General features: G+C 44.0%; 1 protein-coding gene across 1 annotated transcript in view; it reads left to right on the forward strand.

Moving 5' to 3' along the window:
• LOC124805103 overlaps positions 1-16,886 on the forward strand; it is a 115,318-nt gene that overhangs the window by 84,387 nt on the left and 14,045 nt on the right. The window contains exon 2 of the mRNA XM_047265547.1: positions 14,288-14,504. Coding sequence (XP_047121503.1) covers positions 14,288-14,504 — 217 coding nt within the window. The remainder of the gene's footprint in view (positions 1-14,287; positions 14,505-16,886) is intronic.

Consider the following 16,886-nt stretch of genomic DNA (forward strand, 5'->3'; position numbering starts at 1 on the left):
AAAACATAAATTGAAACAGTTGAGCCGTGCGGAGTGGCCGCGCGGTTTGAGGCATCGTGTCACGGACTGCGTGGCCCCTCCCGCCGGAGTTTCGAGTCAACCCTTGGCCATGGGTGTGTGTGTTGTTCTTGGCATAAGTTCCTTTAAGTTAGTTTATGTAGTGTATAAGTCTAGGGACCGATGACCTAAGCAGTATGGTCCCTCACGAATCCACAGACATTTGAACATTTTTGAAGCAGTTGAGTTCAGAATATCGGGTAAATATACAGATACTGTACAAGCAGCACCTGGCTCCCAAAGTTAAAATACGTAATAACAGCAAATAAACAAAGTTAAAAAAAATGGTTCAAATGGCTCTGAGCACTATGGGACTTAACATCTGTGGTCATCAGTCCCCTAGAAATTAGAACTACTTAAACCTAACTAACCTAAGGACATCACACACATCCATGCCCGAGGCAGGATTCGAACCTGCGACCGTAGCGGTCACGCGGTTCCAGACTGAAGCGCCTAGAACCGAACGGCCACATCGGCCGGCAAACAAAGTTCAATACTAGTCACAAAGCATTTAGAAAGCTCCATTGGTAGGAACAGTGAATTGACTGTACCACCATTCGGATTATTTGCGACCGTATCAGCGTTGGGTGCAAGAAAAATGGACATCTCTGGGTCATAAGTAGGTGACTGATTTTTATGAAAGAATGATTCGAAGTCCTTTTTATGCGTATATTTTCGGCTTTAAGAAAAATCCACACTTGCATGAGTCATACCTCGATTGAGTCGACAATACAAGTAATGTAGCGAAAAACGTGTGAACAAGAACAAGACTTACAAATTATACGTTATATACTGCTGCTGCATAGCCCACATAAAAATATGAAGTATTTTTTTGTTTTCAAGTGACATTACTCTTATTACTTTTAATATGATTTTTCTACTCTTTCTCTTGCAAACTCATCAGTTATTACATTTGCTGTTTGGAATAATATATAAAAATTTCTGTCTTACGTAATTTTACGTGTTACGTTAGGCAGGCCTGGAAGATCGGATACATCGGACAAGCAAAGTAGCGATGTGCATGTTCAGTATGTGGTTCCTTTTCCTAGAAAAGGCATAAATAATCGAGTAAGGGCTATTCAGAAACCTGAGGATCGAATTAAAACTAGTGCTGGAGCGACAGGCTGCTCTGTATAGCGTCTGATGTAACGTAAATATGAACTCCGCCGACAGGCCCTGGCACGCTCACTGATACCTTCCGACGTCTGTGTCATCCTATGCCAGTGGAGTCATTGGGTGAGGTATGGGGGGCGTGACGCCAGCACATCCACTGCTCGGTAAAGTAGTCCCGCAGGTGGCATGACGAGCCTGAGCGCACCTTGTCCCAGCCCTCCCAGCAAGGAAAAATCCCTGACAGTGGCGGGAATCGAACCCGGGTCCTCCGCATAGCAGTCCGCTGGGCTGGCGACTCAGCTACGCGACGGACCAACTGATGTGCTAGTGAGAATAAAACAGCCGTCTCCTTCTCATTAGGCCTTCAGTGTTTTGCCGGTAGAGCGGAGGTGGCGGTCTGAGGCAACAGCTCTTGTGGGCGCAACAAAAGGTGGCGGACGCGGAGATAGGCGTCGCCGACGGCAGATCTCATTAGGATTAACCGCGCACAATGGCGCCGCCTGAGCGTACCGCGGCTCGGTTTATCTCCACGCGCGGCCGAGCGCGGACAGGCGGCGCGGCGCGGCGCGGCGCGGCGCGAGCGAGCGGGCCCGCTCTCCGGGGACCGACCAGAGGCGCTGCGCTGCGAGAAGAGCAGCAGGGGAAAGCACTCGCGCTCAGCCAGCACAGCCGAGGCCGACGCCGTCTACAAACGGACTGTGCGAGTAGGGAAAGATTGGAGTTATCAAGTATGACACCGGGAAAGAACTGGGGTAATCAGCATGTGGGATGTACGTCACCAGGATAGTGTCCTTACAAACGTTGGAAAGGTGGAATGCCCTGTTCTTTGACTTCGGGAGTTGCTTGATGCAGTTCTGCCCTGTCGCCTTATTTCACATCCCAGTGAGGTTTTACAGGGAGTACTCCTCGGCACTGGCTACATACTTATCTACTATATCAGTACAGAAACGGGGTTTTGCGATCATGATGTCATTATAGCAGCTATTATTACGAAAGTTAATAAATCAGTCAAGAAGGCTAGGAGAGAGTTTTTACTAGAAAGAGCAGATAAACAGTTGCTAGCATCTCACTGAGACAATGAATCGTGGAGAGCTGTGTTCCTAGTAAATGGGTATAGGATGGAATATACCTAACCATGATTTAATAATGAAATTCGGACGATGGTGAGGAAGCAGAGGCTGTTGCACTCTCGGTTCAAGAGGGAACGCACAAATGACGACAAGTGAAAGGTGGTAGATTCGTGCGTATGTCAAAAGATCTATCCGCGATGCATACAACAACTACCACCGTCACACCTTAACGAAAGATCTGGCAGAGAACTCGAGAAAATACTGGTCTTAAGTAAAATCGCTAGGTTGGTCTAGGGGTTCCATTCACTCCCTTGTTGACCAGTCTTTTATCGTTCAAACATATCGCCCTTTGACCATCGGACAGACTCCCGTATGGACGATATTGTAATAAGCATATCTGGCGTAGAGAATCAACTGAAAGCAAATAAATCACCAGGTCGCATGGAATCCCAGTTCGATTTTACAAAGAGTTCTCTACAGCATTGACCCCTTACCTGGCTCGCATTCATCGTGATCTCTTGCCCAGAACAAAATCCCAAGTGACGGGAAAAAAGCATAGGTGACTGCAGTACGTAAGAAGGGTAAAAGAACGGACCCGTGAAATTACAGACCTATATCCCTCACTTCTGTTTGCTGCAGAATCCTTGAACATATTCTCAGTTCGAATATAATAACGTTTGTTGAGACTGAGAAGCTTATGTCCACGAATCGGCGTGGTTTTAGAAAGCATCGCTCGTATGAAACTCAGCTTGCCCTTTTCTCTCGTGGTGTACTGAGAACTACGGATGAAGGCCAACAGGCAGATTTCATATTTCTCGATTTCCATAAAAAATTTAACATGGTGCCCCATTGCCGGCTGTTAATGAAGGTACGAGCATGTGGAATAAGTTCACAGATATGTGAGAGGGTCGAAGATTTCTTAAATAATAGAACCCAGTATATTTTCCTTGGCGGCGAGTGTTCATCAGGGTCATGGGTATCGTCAGGAGTGCCCCAGGGAAGTGAGACAGGGCCGCTGTTGTTATCTGTATACATACATTATTTGGAGGGCAAGGTAGACATCAATCTGCGGTTGTTTTCTGATGATGCCGTGGTGTACTGTAAGGTGTCGAAGTTGAGTGACTGTAGGAAGATACAAGACGACTTAGACATATTTTGCACCTGGTGTGATGAATGGCCGCTAGCCCTAAATGTGGAAAAATGTAAGTTAATGCGGATGATTAAGAAGATAAAACCTTTAATATTCGGATACAATCTTGCTAGTGTCTTCCTTGACACAGTCAAAGTCGTTTAAATATCTGGGTGTAGCGTTGCAAAGCAATATGAAATGGAACAAGCGTGTGAGAACCGTGATAGGGAAGGCGATAGGTCGACTTTTATTTACTGGAGGAATTTTAGGAAAGAGTGGTTCAGCTGGAAGGGAGACCGCATATAGGACGCTGGTGCGACCTATTTTTGAGTACTGCTCGAGTGTTTGAGGTCCGTACCTGGTCGGTTTGAAGCAAGACATCCAAGCAATTCAGAGGAGGTCTGCTGGATTTCTTCTTTCAGAAGTTGAAGTATTGTAGCGCCTGTTCACCACCCAGAATCAATCACCTCCAGGATCCAATACCACTCATTACCACAGGTAGGTCTTCCTCCTTTCAGAACTCATGTAAAAGTGTCCATAATCGCTCCCTCGAGCTCTTCACTCGAAAAAGTCCCATTCTTCGCTTGCTCACATCGTTTTCCACTACTGTCTGCTTTTCCTTCGGCTGAAGGCCATCCCCAACAAAAATACATCATTCTTAAGTTATACAGACATGATGTGGATCATTTTGACCGCTTCCCAAATTAAACTAATATATTACAACAATATTTAAACAGAGAAATGTTGTAAATATACGGCTACGCTCGGACCAATCACAATAAATGTACCTAAAGATTTGACCATAAATACATAAGGCAGGCTTGCACAAGTGTGCTCATGATAAATGAAAACTGATTGTTGTTAAATACTGTTTAAACAATTACGTAGGCCAGCTTGTCAGAAGCGTCTTTTGGGACTCTTTTACAAGGGTGGTGTCAGCTAACACATGCGACTGACCACTTCTTAAATTACCATGGTTTTGTATTACCAATTGTTTGGATAAGGTTACTGGCAAAATAGTAAACCGTTCACTAAGTAAATACACAAGTATGACAAAATGTGAGGTATTCACGCTTTACTCATTTGCTGTGTAACTGTGGAAGATATGAAGTTCCGGCAAACAGTTGCATAATGAAAAGATATAAAAAACTTCTTAAATCAAGAAATAAAATACGGATATGTAGCTTTCAGAGATGATAGCTATAGAGAAATGCTGTCATCTCTGTTATTGCATGTTGAAATCGCATGAAGTGTTTGAAAGTTGTTAATTCAGAGGTTCATTGTGAAAATGTTTATTTGCTGTGAAATATTAAGTTCTGTAGTTTTAAAGATACAGAAAATATTAGATACTCATCATTTTACTAATATCGCAAATGATTCAGATTTGCTTTAATATTGGATAGTAAATTATTATAGATCCTGAAAGAGCTGTAAAACATCATCTCTCAGCGTCTCTGACACTCCGCCATTTTTGTGCGTCCCCTGCACAAAGTCCACGCGAGCTACAAGCCTCTAATTTCCCAGCTCTGGTATTTACCTAGTGCCGGTGGCATTGCTCGCCTTTGTAACTGGACTCGCCCGTGCCAGTCACCTATCCGGAATTGCAGCGGCACACCTTCAACCCTGAGTCCGCTAGCGTGCAGCCATACAACAAATTCACCTTAAAATGGCTCTGAGCACTATGGGACTTAACATCGGAGGTCATCAGTCCCTCAGAACTTAGAACTACTTAAATCTAAGTAACCTAAGGAGATCACACACATCCATGCACGAGACAGGATTCGAACCTGCGAACGTAGCAGGCGCGCGGTTCCCGACTGAATCGCCTAGAACCGCTCGTCCACCGCGGCCGGCAAAATTCACCTTACCTCATACCAGTACTAGGCAGCCGATTTGCTCGCCTACATATGGTAACGTTACGAACTACACAGTACTTCATATTCCATTAGTTTTACCTTAATCTTTGAACAGCCCTCGGCATCTGCACGCCAATAAGAGGTTCACGGTGCAGGTAAAATCAATCCACCCAGAAAGAAAATGAAATCATTTTCCGAGCAAACTACATCAAAATACATCCCATTGTACATCGCCAATCGCCAGTAGTTGGCGGAAGGATACGTTAAGCATTGTTTTCTACCAAACCGTACGATGAGAGAAAACCTCTAACGAATTTAACTCAAGTTTGTTTTTGTATAGAAACCTTAAAACAACTATGTAATTATAAAAATGCGGCATTTATAACCTGTGCAAGATGCCGAACAATTATGGCTCCCCCTGTTTTCATGATGGATAGCATCCCAGCCCTTGTAAATCATCAACTTTAAAGTAATAAAAGTACCTAATTTTACATACGAATATCTCGTGTATGGCTTACAATCCTTTCCTGGAAATTTATTTGCAATCTTAAATTTTGCTTTGTTTTTCTTTCTCATACCTTTTATGAAAATATTAATAACTCAAATAGACTGAGCATTGTTAAGGTCCATTTACAGTGTAAGTACGGTAAAAATTGAAAATGAAAAGAAAGGTTCCTGTATAATGGCTCTATCGTATGACCTTCCATTTACCGTTCTGTACTTTTCCGCTACACCAGCCGCTGCCCGGTAAGTGCTAACACAAATGCCTCATATTGAAAATAAAACAGTTGCGGTTTCAAAGTCATTTTTATTTCAAAATAACGCGTTTCGCATTGGTTATTTTCATTATAACCAAGAATACTACTATAAATGGCTCATATCTTCCCAAAAATCCTACTTTTTCTAAACGCTTGACGCTCAGGAGCTCCCATTTCTGCCAGTTTCATTTCCGCCCAAGTCCGGCATATATCACAAATTTCGACAAAATAGGTGATGACGGGTAGGGGAGGTCCCATTGTTAGTCGTATAAAATCCTACATTTTATGATTTCTTCACTGTAACGAAAAGAGATTTTGTAGATAAAATGTCCCAAGAATGAATCTGTGGAACATCCTTTCGTGTCTTGGTAAATGCATGCGAGCCACATGCTCTCAAGAGAGACTCGCGTGTTATTCTAAGCGGAAACTCTAATCCACAGATTTGGAGAGCTTCGGTGTGGGGAAGCTGTTTTTCGTGGACGGTGGTTGTTTGTCCGCACACAGCTCCTGAATATTTGAGGAGAATGCAGTTGGCATTGCTGGAGCCTCCTTTTCCTTAGCAGCGGGCTGCAAATTATTCAGGCGCCACCAACTGCTGCCAGGTAAACGGACGACGCAGCTCAAACACGCCGGCTAAGTGCCGCGGGACCTGCACGCCAGAAATTAATTAGATCGCCTGTCCCACGACTCGGCAGCAGAGACTTTTAGTCGAAAATACGATTCTAAATTATTAAAGTGGCAGCTAAGGTACTCTTTAGGCAACTGCTGTTAATGTAGATATTCTGGAAATATTATCTACATAGGTCTCTGTGCTTTCCCATTCATAGAGGACGCGACGACTATAGCAGAGATTTTGCGCTGAAAGGGCACTGCCTTGGTTTGCTGGCTTTGCTATAAACGGTTGGAAATTTGCAGCAAGGTGAATAAACGAAGATATTATGGAACGTCGTCCGTCGTTTAAAGAATATATGTTTGTGACTGAAGGGGCAAAATCTAATTTTCTGCCTCGTCGTTAAATGGTACTTGCGAATCTGTTTGCATTGTCTTTGTACAGAAATAACGAGCTGTGTTACTTTGTAGCTAGAGGGAAGCTAATGACTTTCCACCAATGCAAGTTAAGCTACAGCTTAAAAGTCATTCCACTCGGAAACAATTTACTGAGAAAGGGCAACGGTTTCCCGTGTTATATTTTTACAGAAACAAAGAAGCGACATCCATTTGCACAATGTTAACATTGTATTTGGAGACTGCACTCTATGAACTTTTCTCCTGAAGTTTTTTTTTTTAAATTTATTGTTCTTGTTTTTGCGAAAAACACTGCGCATAGCGCCAGTGCAAGAAAATACAGAGTACCTACCTGATTTTGTTGTTTTTAATGCAATAATGTAAAGAATTCTGAAATAACGTTGCTACTGCGACCCGTGCATATTAAGCTGCAAACTTAGAGAGAGTAATTTACTGGATTATTCGTACGAGACAGATACCCTCCCTGCAAAAATATGGCACAGTCTTCAGAAACGGTACTTTACAGATGAAGTTACGTCACATGTCTTTGCCCAACAAAATATATCGAGCAAATTACTTGCAGGACACTTATGTGCCATTTATCTTGCTTATACTTTTCATGGTTTTCAACAAACTGCAAAGCGAGATTAACCTTGATTAAAACAATGCAGGAAAATGACGGAATGAAAACACGTATTTATGCGCACGTCTAGTTCGGAAGTGCTTACTCATTCACCAATAATCTACGTTCAAAAACAAACTACCGAGTTCTTTCATGTGACATTTTCAGCGTTAGGAAAGGTTCAGTGCCTAACGTGATCCCTCAAATCAACAAATTTCGTGAGAGGCCGAAACTAGGGAAAATAAAGATGATTGAAAATATGATGAAAACCGAGTCAAAGGGTGTGATCGAAGGTTGGGACAGTCGTATCAGATCACGGTAGTCAGACTGGTCATTGTCATCAGCCATTTTACGTACCTATAGGCTTTCACATGAATACTTTTTTGCCAGTTATATGCTCCCATGTTGGGGCTACATGTTTTCTAGCACCGTCTACTCACCTTCCATCACGGAATTGTCTCTGACTTGTTTCTAAATTTCTAACTGAGAAATTGCTTGGTCCACGATCTATCGAAATGGATACAAGGTCGGAGTTGCTACATTCAGTGTTAAAATGTCGACTGTACCCCATGTTTCCAATGTAAAAAACTCTAAGATTTACATGTTTGAAAGGTCAAACCTTAGTCATCAGAACTGCAATGCAAGAACCGAAACCGATCAAAATAAAACATGAATAAGAAAGGTAGAATTACATGTTACTTTCCTTACAACCGAGTCGTCTTAAGGCTTACATACGCATCACTGCCAACTGATAAAATAGGGTAAAGTATAATGGCATATATTGTCCTGGGTATTGGCAGCTTCACGATAAATTCTGTGTAGCTCTTCCGAGAGTGGCTTCCTTGGAGATATAGGGGCCGAACACGCTAATGACTGTTACTGTGACACTGTCAATACTAGTCACATCATAAGCCATTCCATTTTAGTATATTTTATCAGTTGAGAGCGATGTGGATGTACATCTTACGGCGAGGTGGAAGGTGGAGGAAGGGGATACTAGCTAATTTCTGGTTACACTCAGAGAATAATGGTTCATTTCCAAAAGGTGCAAAAATCCATAAAATCTAATTTCACAGGAGAAACAAAAAATGTTTTACAACTACAATAACATCAGAAAATTTGTTTTGTAGCTTTGCTGTTATATTCAGACAGATTTTGAGACACATTGCGCCAAGTATCTCTGTTAAATGTTTATTTGTTTAATTTTTTTTTTAATGTGTGTGAAATCTTATGGAACTAAACTGCTAAGGTCATCAGTCCCTAAGCTTACACACTACTTAACCAAAATTATCCTAAGGATAAACACACACACCCATGCTCGAGGGAGCACTCGAACCTCCACCAGGACCAGCCGCACAGTCCAGGACTGCAGCGCCTTAGACCGCTCGATTTGTTTGATTGTTACTGCATAAATAAAAATGGATCTTGTATGTTTTGGCAGAAAGTTGCCTTAAGTTTGGTAACTGTTGTTCTGGAGTTTCTGTTGGCGAATCACAGTATTTATTTGATTAATCAGACTTCATAATTTCATTAAAAATTCACAACGAACACAAAAAACGCCATCACGTCCTTACAACATACAATGTCATGTAAACAAATCTCGGCCACGTTGTATGTGACATTATTATCAAGACGAGCAAAGATTGGCTGCCTGGATTTGGCACTTCTTGGAAACGAAGTAAGACTGGGTTTAGTACTCTTCGATATGAACAGCAAGACTCGAGGTGAAAGATGTAACGGATATGGTACACTCTGGCTTACGTAACAGTTCTTACTATGTAGGTAATGGTTCTAAGTAGTGCTACCGAGAGATGTGGCACACTGAACTCACATTCGGGAGGATGGCGGTTCAAACCCGCTTCCGACCATCCTGATTTAGGTTTCCCGTGATTTTCCTAAATCGCTTCAGAAAAATACCGGGGTGGTTCCTTTAAAAGGACACGGTCGATTTCCTTCCCCATACTTCCCTAATCCGAGCTCTCTAATGACAACGTTGTCGACGGGACGTTAAACAATAATCTCCTCCTCCTCTAAGTAATGCTGTAACCTGTTGTCTCACTCCTCAATTTTTCGGATTAGCTAAATTTTAGAAATGAGCTTCTCGTATAGGAGGCTATGAGGTGGAAGCTGTTAATGACGTGGTCATAATGTTTTGGCTCATTAGAATCTTTCTGCGCTCATATTAAATCACTTTAATCGTGCCGACTTGTAACCGGTAAAATATGTCACGCCCTGACTTGGCATGGGATGAAATTATACACAGATCAGCCAGGACATTGTGACCACGTACCTAGTAGCCCGTATGTTCACCTTTGTCACATATAACAGTGGCGACGCGTCGTGGCATGGAGGCAGTGAGGCCTTGGTAAGCTGCTGGAGGAAATTGGCACCATATCTGCACACACACGTCGCTTAAATCCCGTAAATTCCGGGGAGGGGGCGATGAGCTCTGACGCCATGCTCAGTCACATCTCAGAAGTGTTCGATCGGTGACAGATATGGCGAGTTGGGTGCCAGCTCATCAACTGGAACTCGCCACTGTATTCCTCGAACCACTCAGTCACGCTCTGGGCTTGTGACTTGGCGCATTTTCTCGTCGAAAAACGCTACTGCATTCCTAAAACATGTTCATCATGAAGAGGTGTGTGTGGTCTGCAACCAGTGTACGATACTCCTTGGCCTTGGTGTCTTGCACGAGCTCAGCTAGACCCATGGCTGCTCATGTGAATGTTCCCCATAATGGAGCTGCCGCAAGCTTTTCTCCGCTCTGCAGTACAGATGTCAGCGAGCTGTTGCCCTGGAAGTCACGGACTCGCTCGCTAACCTCGGTATGATAGTGAAGGTATTGTGATTCATCAGAGAGTGCAGCGCTCTGCCACTGAGTCAGTGTTCAGTGCCAAAGGTCATGTGCACATTTACGTAGTAGTTGCCGATGCCGTGGTGTTAAGATTGGCACTTGCGTGGGCCTTCGGCTGCAGGGAACCATCGTTAGGAGTGTTCAGTGCACTGTGTGTTCAGGCGTACTTTTTCTCTGCCCAGCGTTAAAGTCTGACGTTTGTTTCGACACAGTTCGCCGCCTGTCCTGTTTTACCAGTCTGTCCAGCCTACGACGTTTGACATTTGTAATGAGGGACGGCAGTCCAACCCCACGACGTCTGGACGTGGTTTCACCTTAGTTTCGCCACGTTTTGAAGACACTTACCAAAGCACTCTTCGAACAGCCGACAGGTTGTGCATTTTCCGGAATGCCCGTTTCAAGCCTCCGGGCAAAAACAATCTGCCCTCGGTCAGATATATATAGCGCCTTTCCCACTCTACATACGGACAGCATGCTCGCTAATACTACATGCACCGTATTTGTGTCTGACTAGCAGTTATTCCTCACCAGGTGGCGCTGTTATCGTCTGGACGGGTTTATATTGACAGTAGGTCGTGGGTCATAATATTCTGGCTGATAGATATAATCTTCGCAGAAACACGCTGATTAATTGGCAGTGAGAAGCGCTTAGTTGCCCGGAAAGTGGAGGCAGCGTTTGCCGCGCAGCTGCGGTGTAAGCGGGAGTTTGAGCCTCGTGTGAGGGTAACGGCGGCCGGCGGGAGATTAAAACGCTTAGCCACGGGGCGAGGCGTGGCTGGCGGGCGTGTGGGCTCCATTAAGGCGACCTCGACGGCGTCTCCGCTCGCGGCCGGGGCTTAACGCGATACGCCGCCGTAATGAAGACGCAGCAGCCCCGGGGGACAGGTAAATCGCCGCCTGCCACGTCTACCACGACACCCCCGCGTGTCGCAGGCACGTGACAGCACTGTCGCATCTCGAGCCCTAAGCTCACCACGTTGCTTCCTAGATTTTTAACTTCCACTATTGCATTCCCCTTACCATTAAGCGATACAACTGCTACTTTTCCGGCGAGAGAATGTGTAAAAATAGACGAACATAATTTTATAACACTGTGTAATATCCCCTCTCCTTCCTAATTCCAGTTATCTTCCACAATAAGCAAAGTCTTTTCTGAAGATTTGAGAGGAGTAAGATTAAAATAAACTTTTTAGTTTACTTAGCTATTCATGTAGAGTTGGCTCCAGTTCTTCTTCAAGCGCCGGCCGGTGTAGCCGAGCTGTTCTAGGCGCTACAGTCTGGAACCGCGCGACCGATACGGTCGTAGGTTCGAATCCTGCCTCGGGCATGGTTGTGTGTGATGTCCTTAGGTTAGTTAGGTTTAAGTAGTTCTAAGTTCTAGGGGACTGATGACCTTAGAAGTTAAGTCCCATAGTGCTCAGAGCCATTTTAACCATTTCTTCTTCTTGAAGCAATTTAGGTCCTCATGGTGGAACTTATCTAAATAAATTTGAAGATTCTTATTGCAGAATTTTTACTGTTACGTTAATATATTTTGTCACATTTTAGTATATCATACAGTCTTTTGAATTAAAAAAGCCTAAATACATTGTTCGCCAAAAATAGAAAAATACGTCCGATCACATCAGAGAGATGCTTACTACTCCTTCACTCCGCGGTAATAACGATATTCCTTGAGAAACGAATTTCTATTACTTTCCGTTATATTTTAATAAATGAATCCAGAAATAAACATAGTAAACAGCACTAGATTGCAAAATTTTCAGTGTGCTAAATAATTCGTAATTTCAAATGTTCCTAAGGAAAATAATTTTAATTATACATTCAGAGCTGGTACTCATCTGTTGTAACATCGAAGATAAAGTAATTCCTTTTCATGAATTTTAGCTTGGAATATAACATACTGTGTATAAAATTGTATGAAAGTATTACAATACCAACAACTGGTGTAGCTTCGTTCACAGTGAAGTGAAGGGCACATTCAGATACAGTAGGTCCTTGTTGTCATTGTGTCACGTCTCCACGTCGACCCACATTACTGCGCTGGTTGCACGCTCACCACTTCACTTCCACAAATTACCTCAGCAGTGGAGCATCACATGATTGACAACCTGCCTATTGGCTTCTGTCTCGGGTTCTTCGGTCGACGTTCATCTAACGATTTTTCTGACGTTTCGCCAGCACGAGTGGCTGGTATTGTCTAAGCTTCACCCTCCATTGTCAGTGGTGGCATGATTAATACGCTCGTAACACGAGCAGGACGAATATGTGAGTTGCTGCACCTCAGACGCGAAATGCAACACCTGGAAAGTGTTCTGAGGAGCAATGGGTACTCCAAAAATTATATTAGAAGTGTAACAGAGCCAAACACTCGGCTTAGTAAGGAATCAGAAAAAGAAATATCGGGTACGGCCTTTCTGCCATACATTCCCAAAGTGACGGACAGAATCAGCCGTATATTGTGCAAACATGGAATAAAGACGATTTTCAAACCGACAAGGAAGATCAAAGAGTGTCTTAGATCGGCAAAGCAGAAAATGGACCCACTTGCAATGTCGGGAATGTACCGTATACCACGCACGTGCGGTAAAGTTTATGTCGGAATGACTGGACGATCAATCAACACCAGGATCAAATAACATAAGCGACATTGCAGGCTGGGGAAGGTGGAGTAATCGGTCGTGGCAGAGCACGCACTGAGTGAGATCGACCACGTAATAAAATTCGCCGACATTTCATTGTAGCCATTTTTGTTACTGTTTTTGTGGAATATAAAAAAAAACAAAAAAAAAAAAAAACACGGAAGTTCTGGCTGTAGAGAAGCACTATCACACGCGTGTGTTCAGAGAAGCTGTAGAAATACAAAAACACGCGAACAGCTTCAACAAGAAAGAGGAAAGCCTTAAGGTAACGGATACTGGCTTCTCGTACTGCAGCGAACGACCGTCGCAGGTAGCAAGAGGAGAACTGCACCGGAAATGACCGCGGAGAAGCCCTCGGACGTTGGCGCGCCAGGTGCATATAGTCTGCGGCCGCGAGCTTGGCTCCAGTTCACCACCGGCAATGGAGGGTGAAGCTTTGACAATGCCAGCCACTTGTACTGGCGAAACGTCAAAAAAATCATTGGACGAACGTCGGCTGAAGAACCAGAGACGGAAGTCAATAGGCAGGTTGTCAACAAGTGGCCACGAAAGCCTTAAGAATTTTGCATCACATGATTGTCTGGTTTCAGTTCTACACTACCTGCAGCGCTCCAGAGCGACCATTGCGCTCATTTAAGAGGTGATAAAAATGTTTCATCCACTGAACTTAACTCGGCCTATCTCCTTCCTCCATTAACTGTATATACTGTCGTAAATTTTCATTGGACACGTGGTTGAGCAATTGCACGACAATTATTGGAGGCAACTGGAGGTTGACAATTTTCCAACGTGGCGCAAACCTCACTCTAGACACAAAAATAACGGCAAAAAGATTCGTGAAATGCTGTACTACTGTACTACCGAGATGTTAATCATAGCCGGCCGGAGTGGCCGAGCGGTTCTAGGCGCTTCAGTCTGGAACCGCGTGACCGCTACGGTCGCAGGTTCGAATCCTGCCTCGGGTATGGATGTGTGTGATGTCCTTAGGTTAGTTAGGTTTAAGTAGTTCTAAGTTCTAGGGGACTGATGACCTCATGTGTTAAGTCCCATAGTGCTCAGAGCCATTTTGTTAATCATAACAATGGTTAACTGTATGATTTTTCTGAGTAATTTCTCGTTACTGAAGTATGTGATGTGCCAGTACTGGGGGCTTACGCAGTGGTGGTTTCCGTGTGCAGATGGCCCGCTACACGCTCCGCCTGGCCCTGGTGGCGGCCGCCGCGCTGTGCCTCAGCGCCTCCCTGGCGGGCGCCCAGCAACAGCAGCAGCAGCAGAGGCCCAGGGTCTCCGACCAGCAGCTGGACCACGCGCTCGCAGACAAGCGATACCTCACCAGGCAGCTCAAGTGCGCTCTGGGCGAGGCGCCCTGCGACCCCGTCGGCAGACGGCTCAAGAGTAAGTCATCTGTTTTGCTCGACCTTTGCAACATTGCTTTAGCTGCTACTCCGTTTCACTAGCACAAGAAATATATATACACACACACACACACACACACACACAGGGTAAGTCAGGAGGAAAGGTTCACGAGGGCTCGTAGTATTAGTGATTCTAAACAAGAAAGTTTCGTATAGACAAATGCCCCGTTCCGAATGGTTTCCAAGATTTGAATCATTTAATATCATTTTTGTACATTTTACTTGGATACGTCAAAAGCCACACCCTCCAGCGGAAACGTGTCACAGTGCAAAATTGAACTACATTATATTCCCTATAAAGATGATCATATTCATTTTCTCTCTAGAACTAATAGTTTGAGCGAAGAAACCGTGAGGATGTTGAAAAGATTGTGGACCGCCAATGAGCCGTAGATTAGCTAGTTTTGGTAGGCCAATTTCAGGTAGTTTCACGACTTGATAGATCGCAAGTGTTGCGTATCAAATTGTTCATCTCAACTTCCTTTACATACTCTACTGCGTTGTACACAATGACAGTATTTGAAAAGCATAGAAAATAAATAATAACAAAGTACATGAAATGTGCTCTAACTCGGAAACCATTCGGAATAGAGCATATGTTTTCCTCCTGACACGTGTGAGTGTTTGTGTGTGTGGGTGAGAAGTATTTAAACTGACAAACTCTGGAAGGTTGTAGGGGACATCAGAACAAATATTTCTCCCTAATGTCATTGTTTCCGATGAGCAGTATTTAAACTGGTAGAGCAAGATTTCTCTGGTGCTAAATTAATTAAACCAACAAACACTTTTTCATTTTTTTTATGACCAAGAGACGACAAATTAACACAACCCAATTTCAATTACAGAAGATTTTCAAAAATGCCTCCATTGACACGTAGACAAAGGTTACACCGTCGGATCATGTTCTGTCTGACCCGGGCAAAAACACCAAGAGTATCCTGAATTGTTCCTGCTGCTGCAACTTCCCCGGGCAACCAGATCAACTTCTGATGCAACAGGAGTTGCGTAAACAAGGTTGCGCATCTCTCCCTACACAAAAAAAGTCCAGAGGGGACATATCTGGGGATTGAACAGGCCATGGTACAGGACCACCTCTGCAAATCAACGTTTCTGGCAACCGTCTGACCAGGAATCGACGGACACGACGACTGAAATGTGCCGGCGCCCCGTCATGTTGTAACCAAATGCGTTGTCTTGTAGGGAGCGGGACGTCTTCCAGCAATTTTGGCAATGCTCGGGGGAGAAAATTGTAATAGCGCCTGCCTTTTATTGGGCTAGGTAGCCGTTACGGCCCAATTAAAGAGTCCCCAACAACACCGACCCACACATTAACGAAGAACCGCACTTGATGAGCGCTACTAACTGTGGCATGTGAGTTATCCTCACTCCAAACATGCGAATTGTACACGTTGGAGACTCCATCACGCCCGAACTTAGCTTCATCGGTAAACAACACAGAGGATGGAAGTATAGGATGCATTTCACACTGTTCCAGGTACCACTGCGAAAACTGTGCTCTGGGTGGATAATCAACAGGTCCCAGGTTGTGGACACGCTGTAAGTGAAATGGGCGTAACAATTGCTCTCGAAGGCCTGTTCTTACATTCGTCTGGTTCGTCCTCATCTTACGTGCAATTGCACGAGTGCTGATTGAAGGAGCCCGCTCCACATGCGTCTTACCGTGCGACGGCGTCCAGGTAATCTGCTAAATGACCCGCTCCCACGCAGACGTTGGTACACAGCAGCAAAAGGTCGTATGATGCGAGATATGGCAATTAGGATATTGTTGTTGATAAACCCGCTGTGCAGCTTTTCCGTTGTGGTGCGTTACGTAGTACGCACCAACCATATCAGTGTACGTTTAAATAATCCTCATAGTAAAAAATGACATTAGGGAAAAATATATGTTTTGATGTCCCCTACAACCTCCCAGAGTTTGTTGGTTTAAATACCTTTCACTCTGTATATACAGGATGGTCCATTGATAGTGACCGGACAAAATATCTCACGAAATAAGCATCAAACGAAAAAACTACAAAGAACGAAAATCGTCTAGCTTGAAGGGGGAAACCAGATGGCGCTATGGTTGGCCCGCTAGATCGCGCTGTCATAGGTCAAACGGATATCAACTGCGTTTTTTTTCAAATAGGAAACCCCATTTTTTTATTACATATTCGTGTACTACGTAAAGAAATATGAATGTTTTAGTTGGATCACTTTTTTCGCTTTGTGATAGATGGTACTGTAGTAGTCACAAACGTATAAGTACGTGGTATCACGTAACATTCCGCCAATGCAGACGGTATTTGCTTCGTGATACATTACCCGTGTTAAAATTGACTGTTTACCAATTGCGGAAAAG

The sequence above is a fragment of the Schistocerca piceifrons genome, chromosome 7, assembly GCF_021461385.2.
Source record: "Schistocerca piceifrons isolate TAMUIC-IGC-003096 chromosome 7, iqSchPice1.1, whole genome shotgun sequence".
NCBI classification, from domain to species: Eukaryota; Metazoa; Arthropoda; class Insecta; order Orthoptera; family Acrididae; genus Schistocerca; species Schistocerca piceifrons.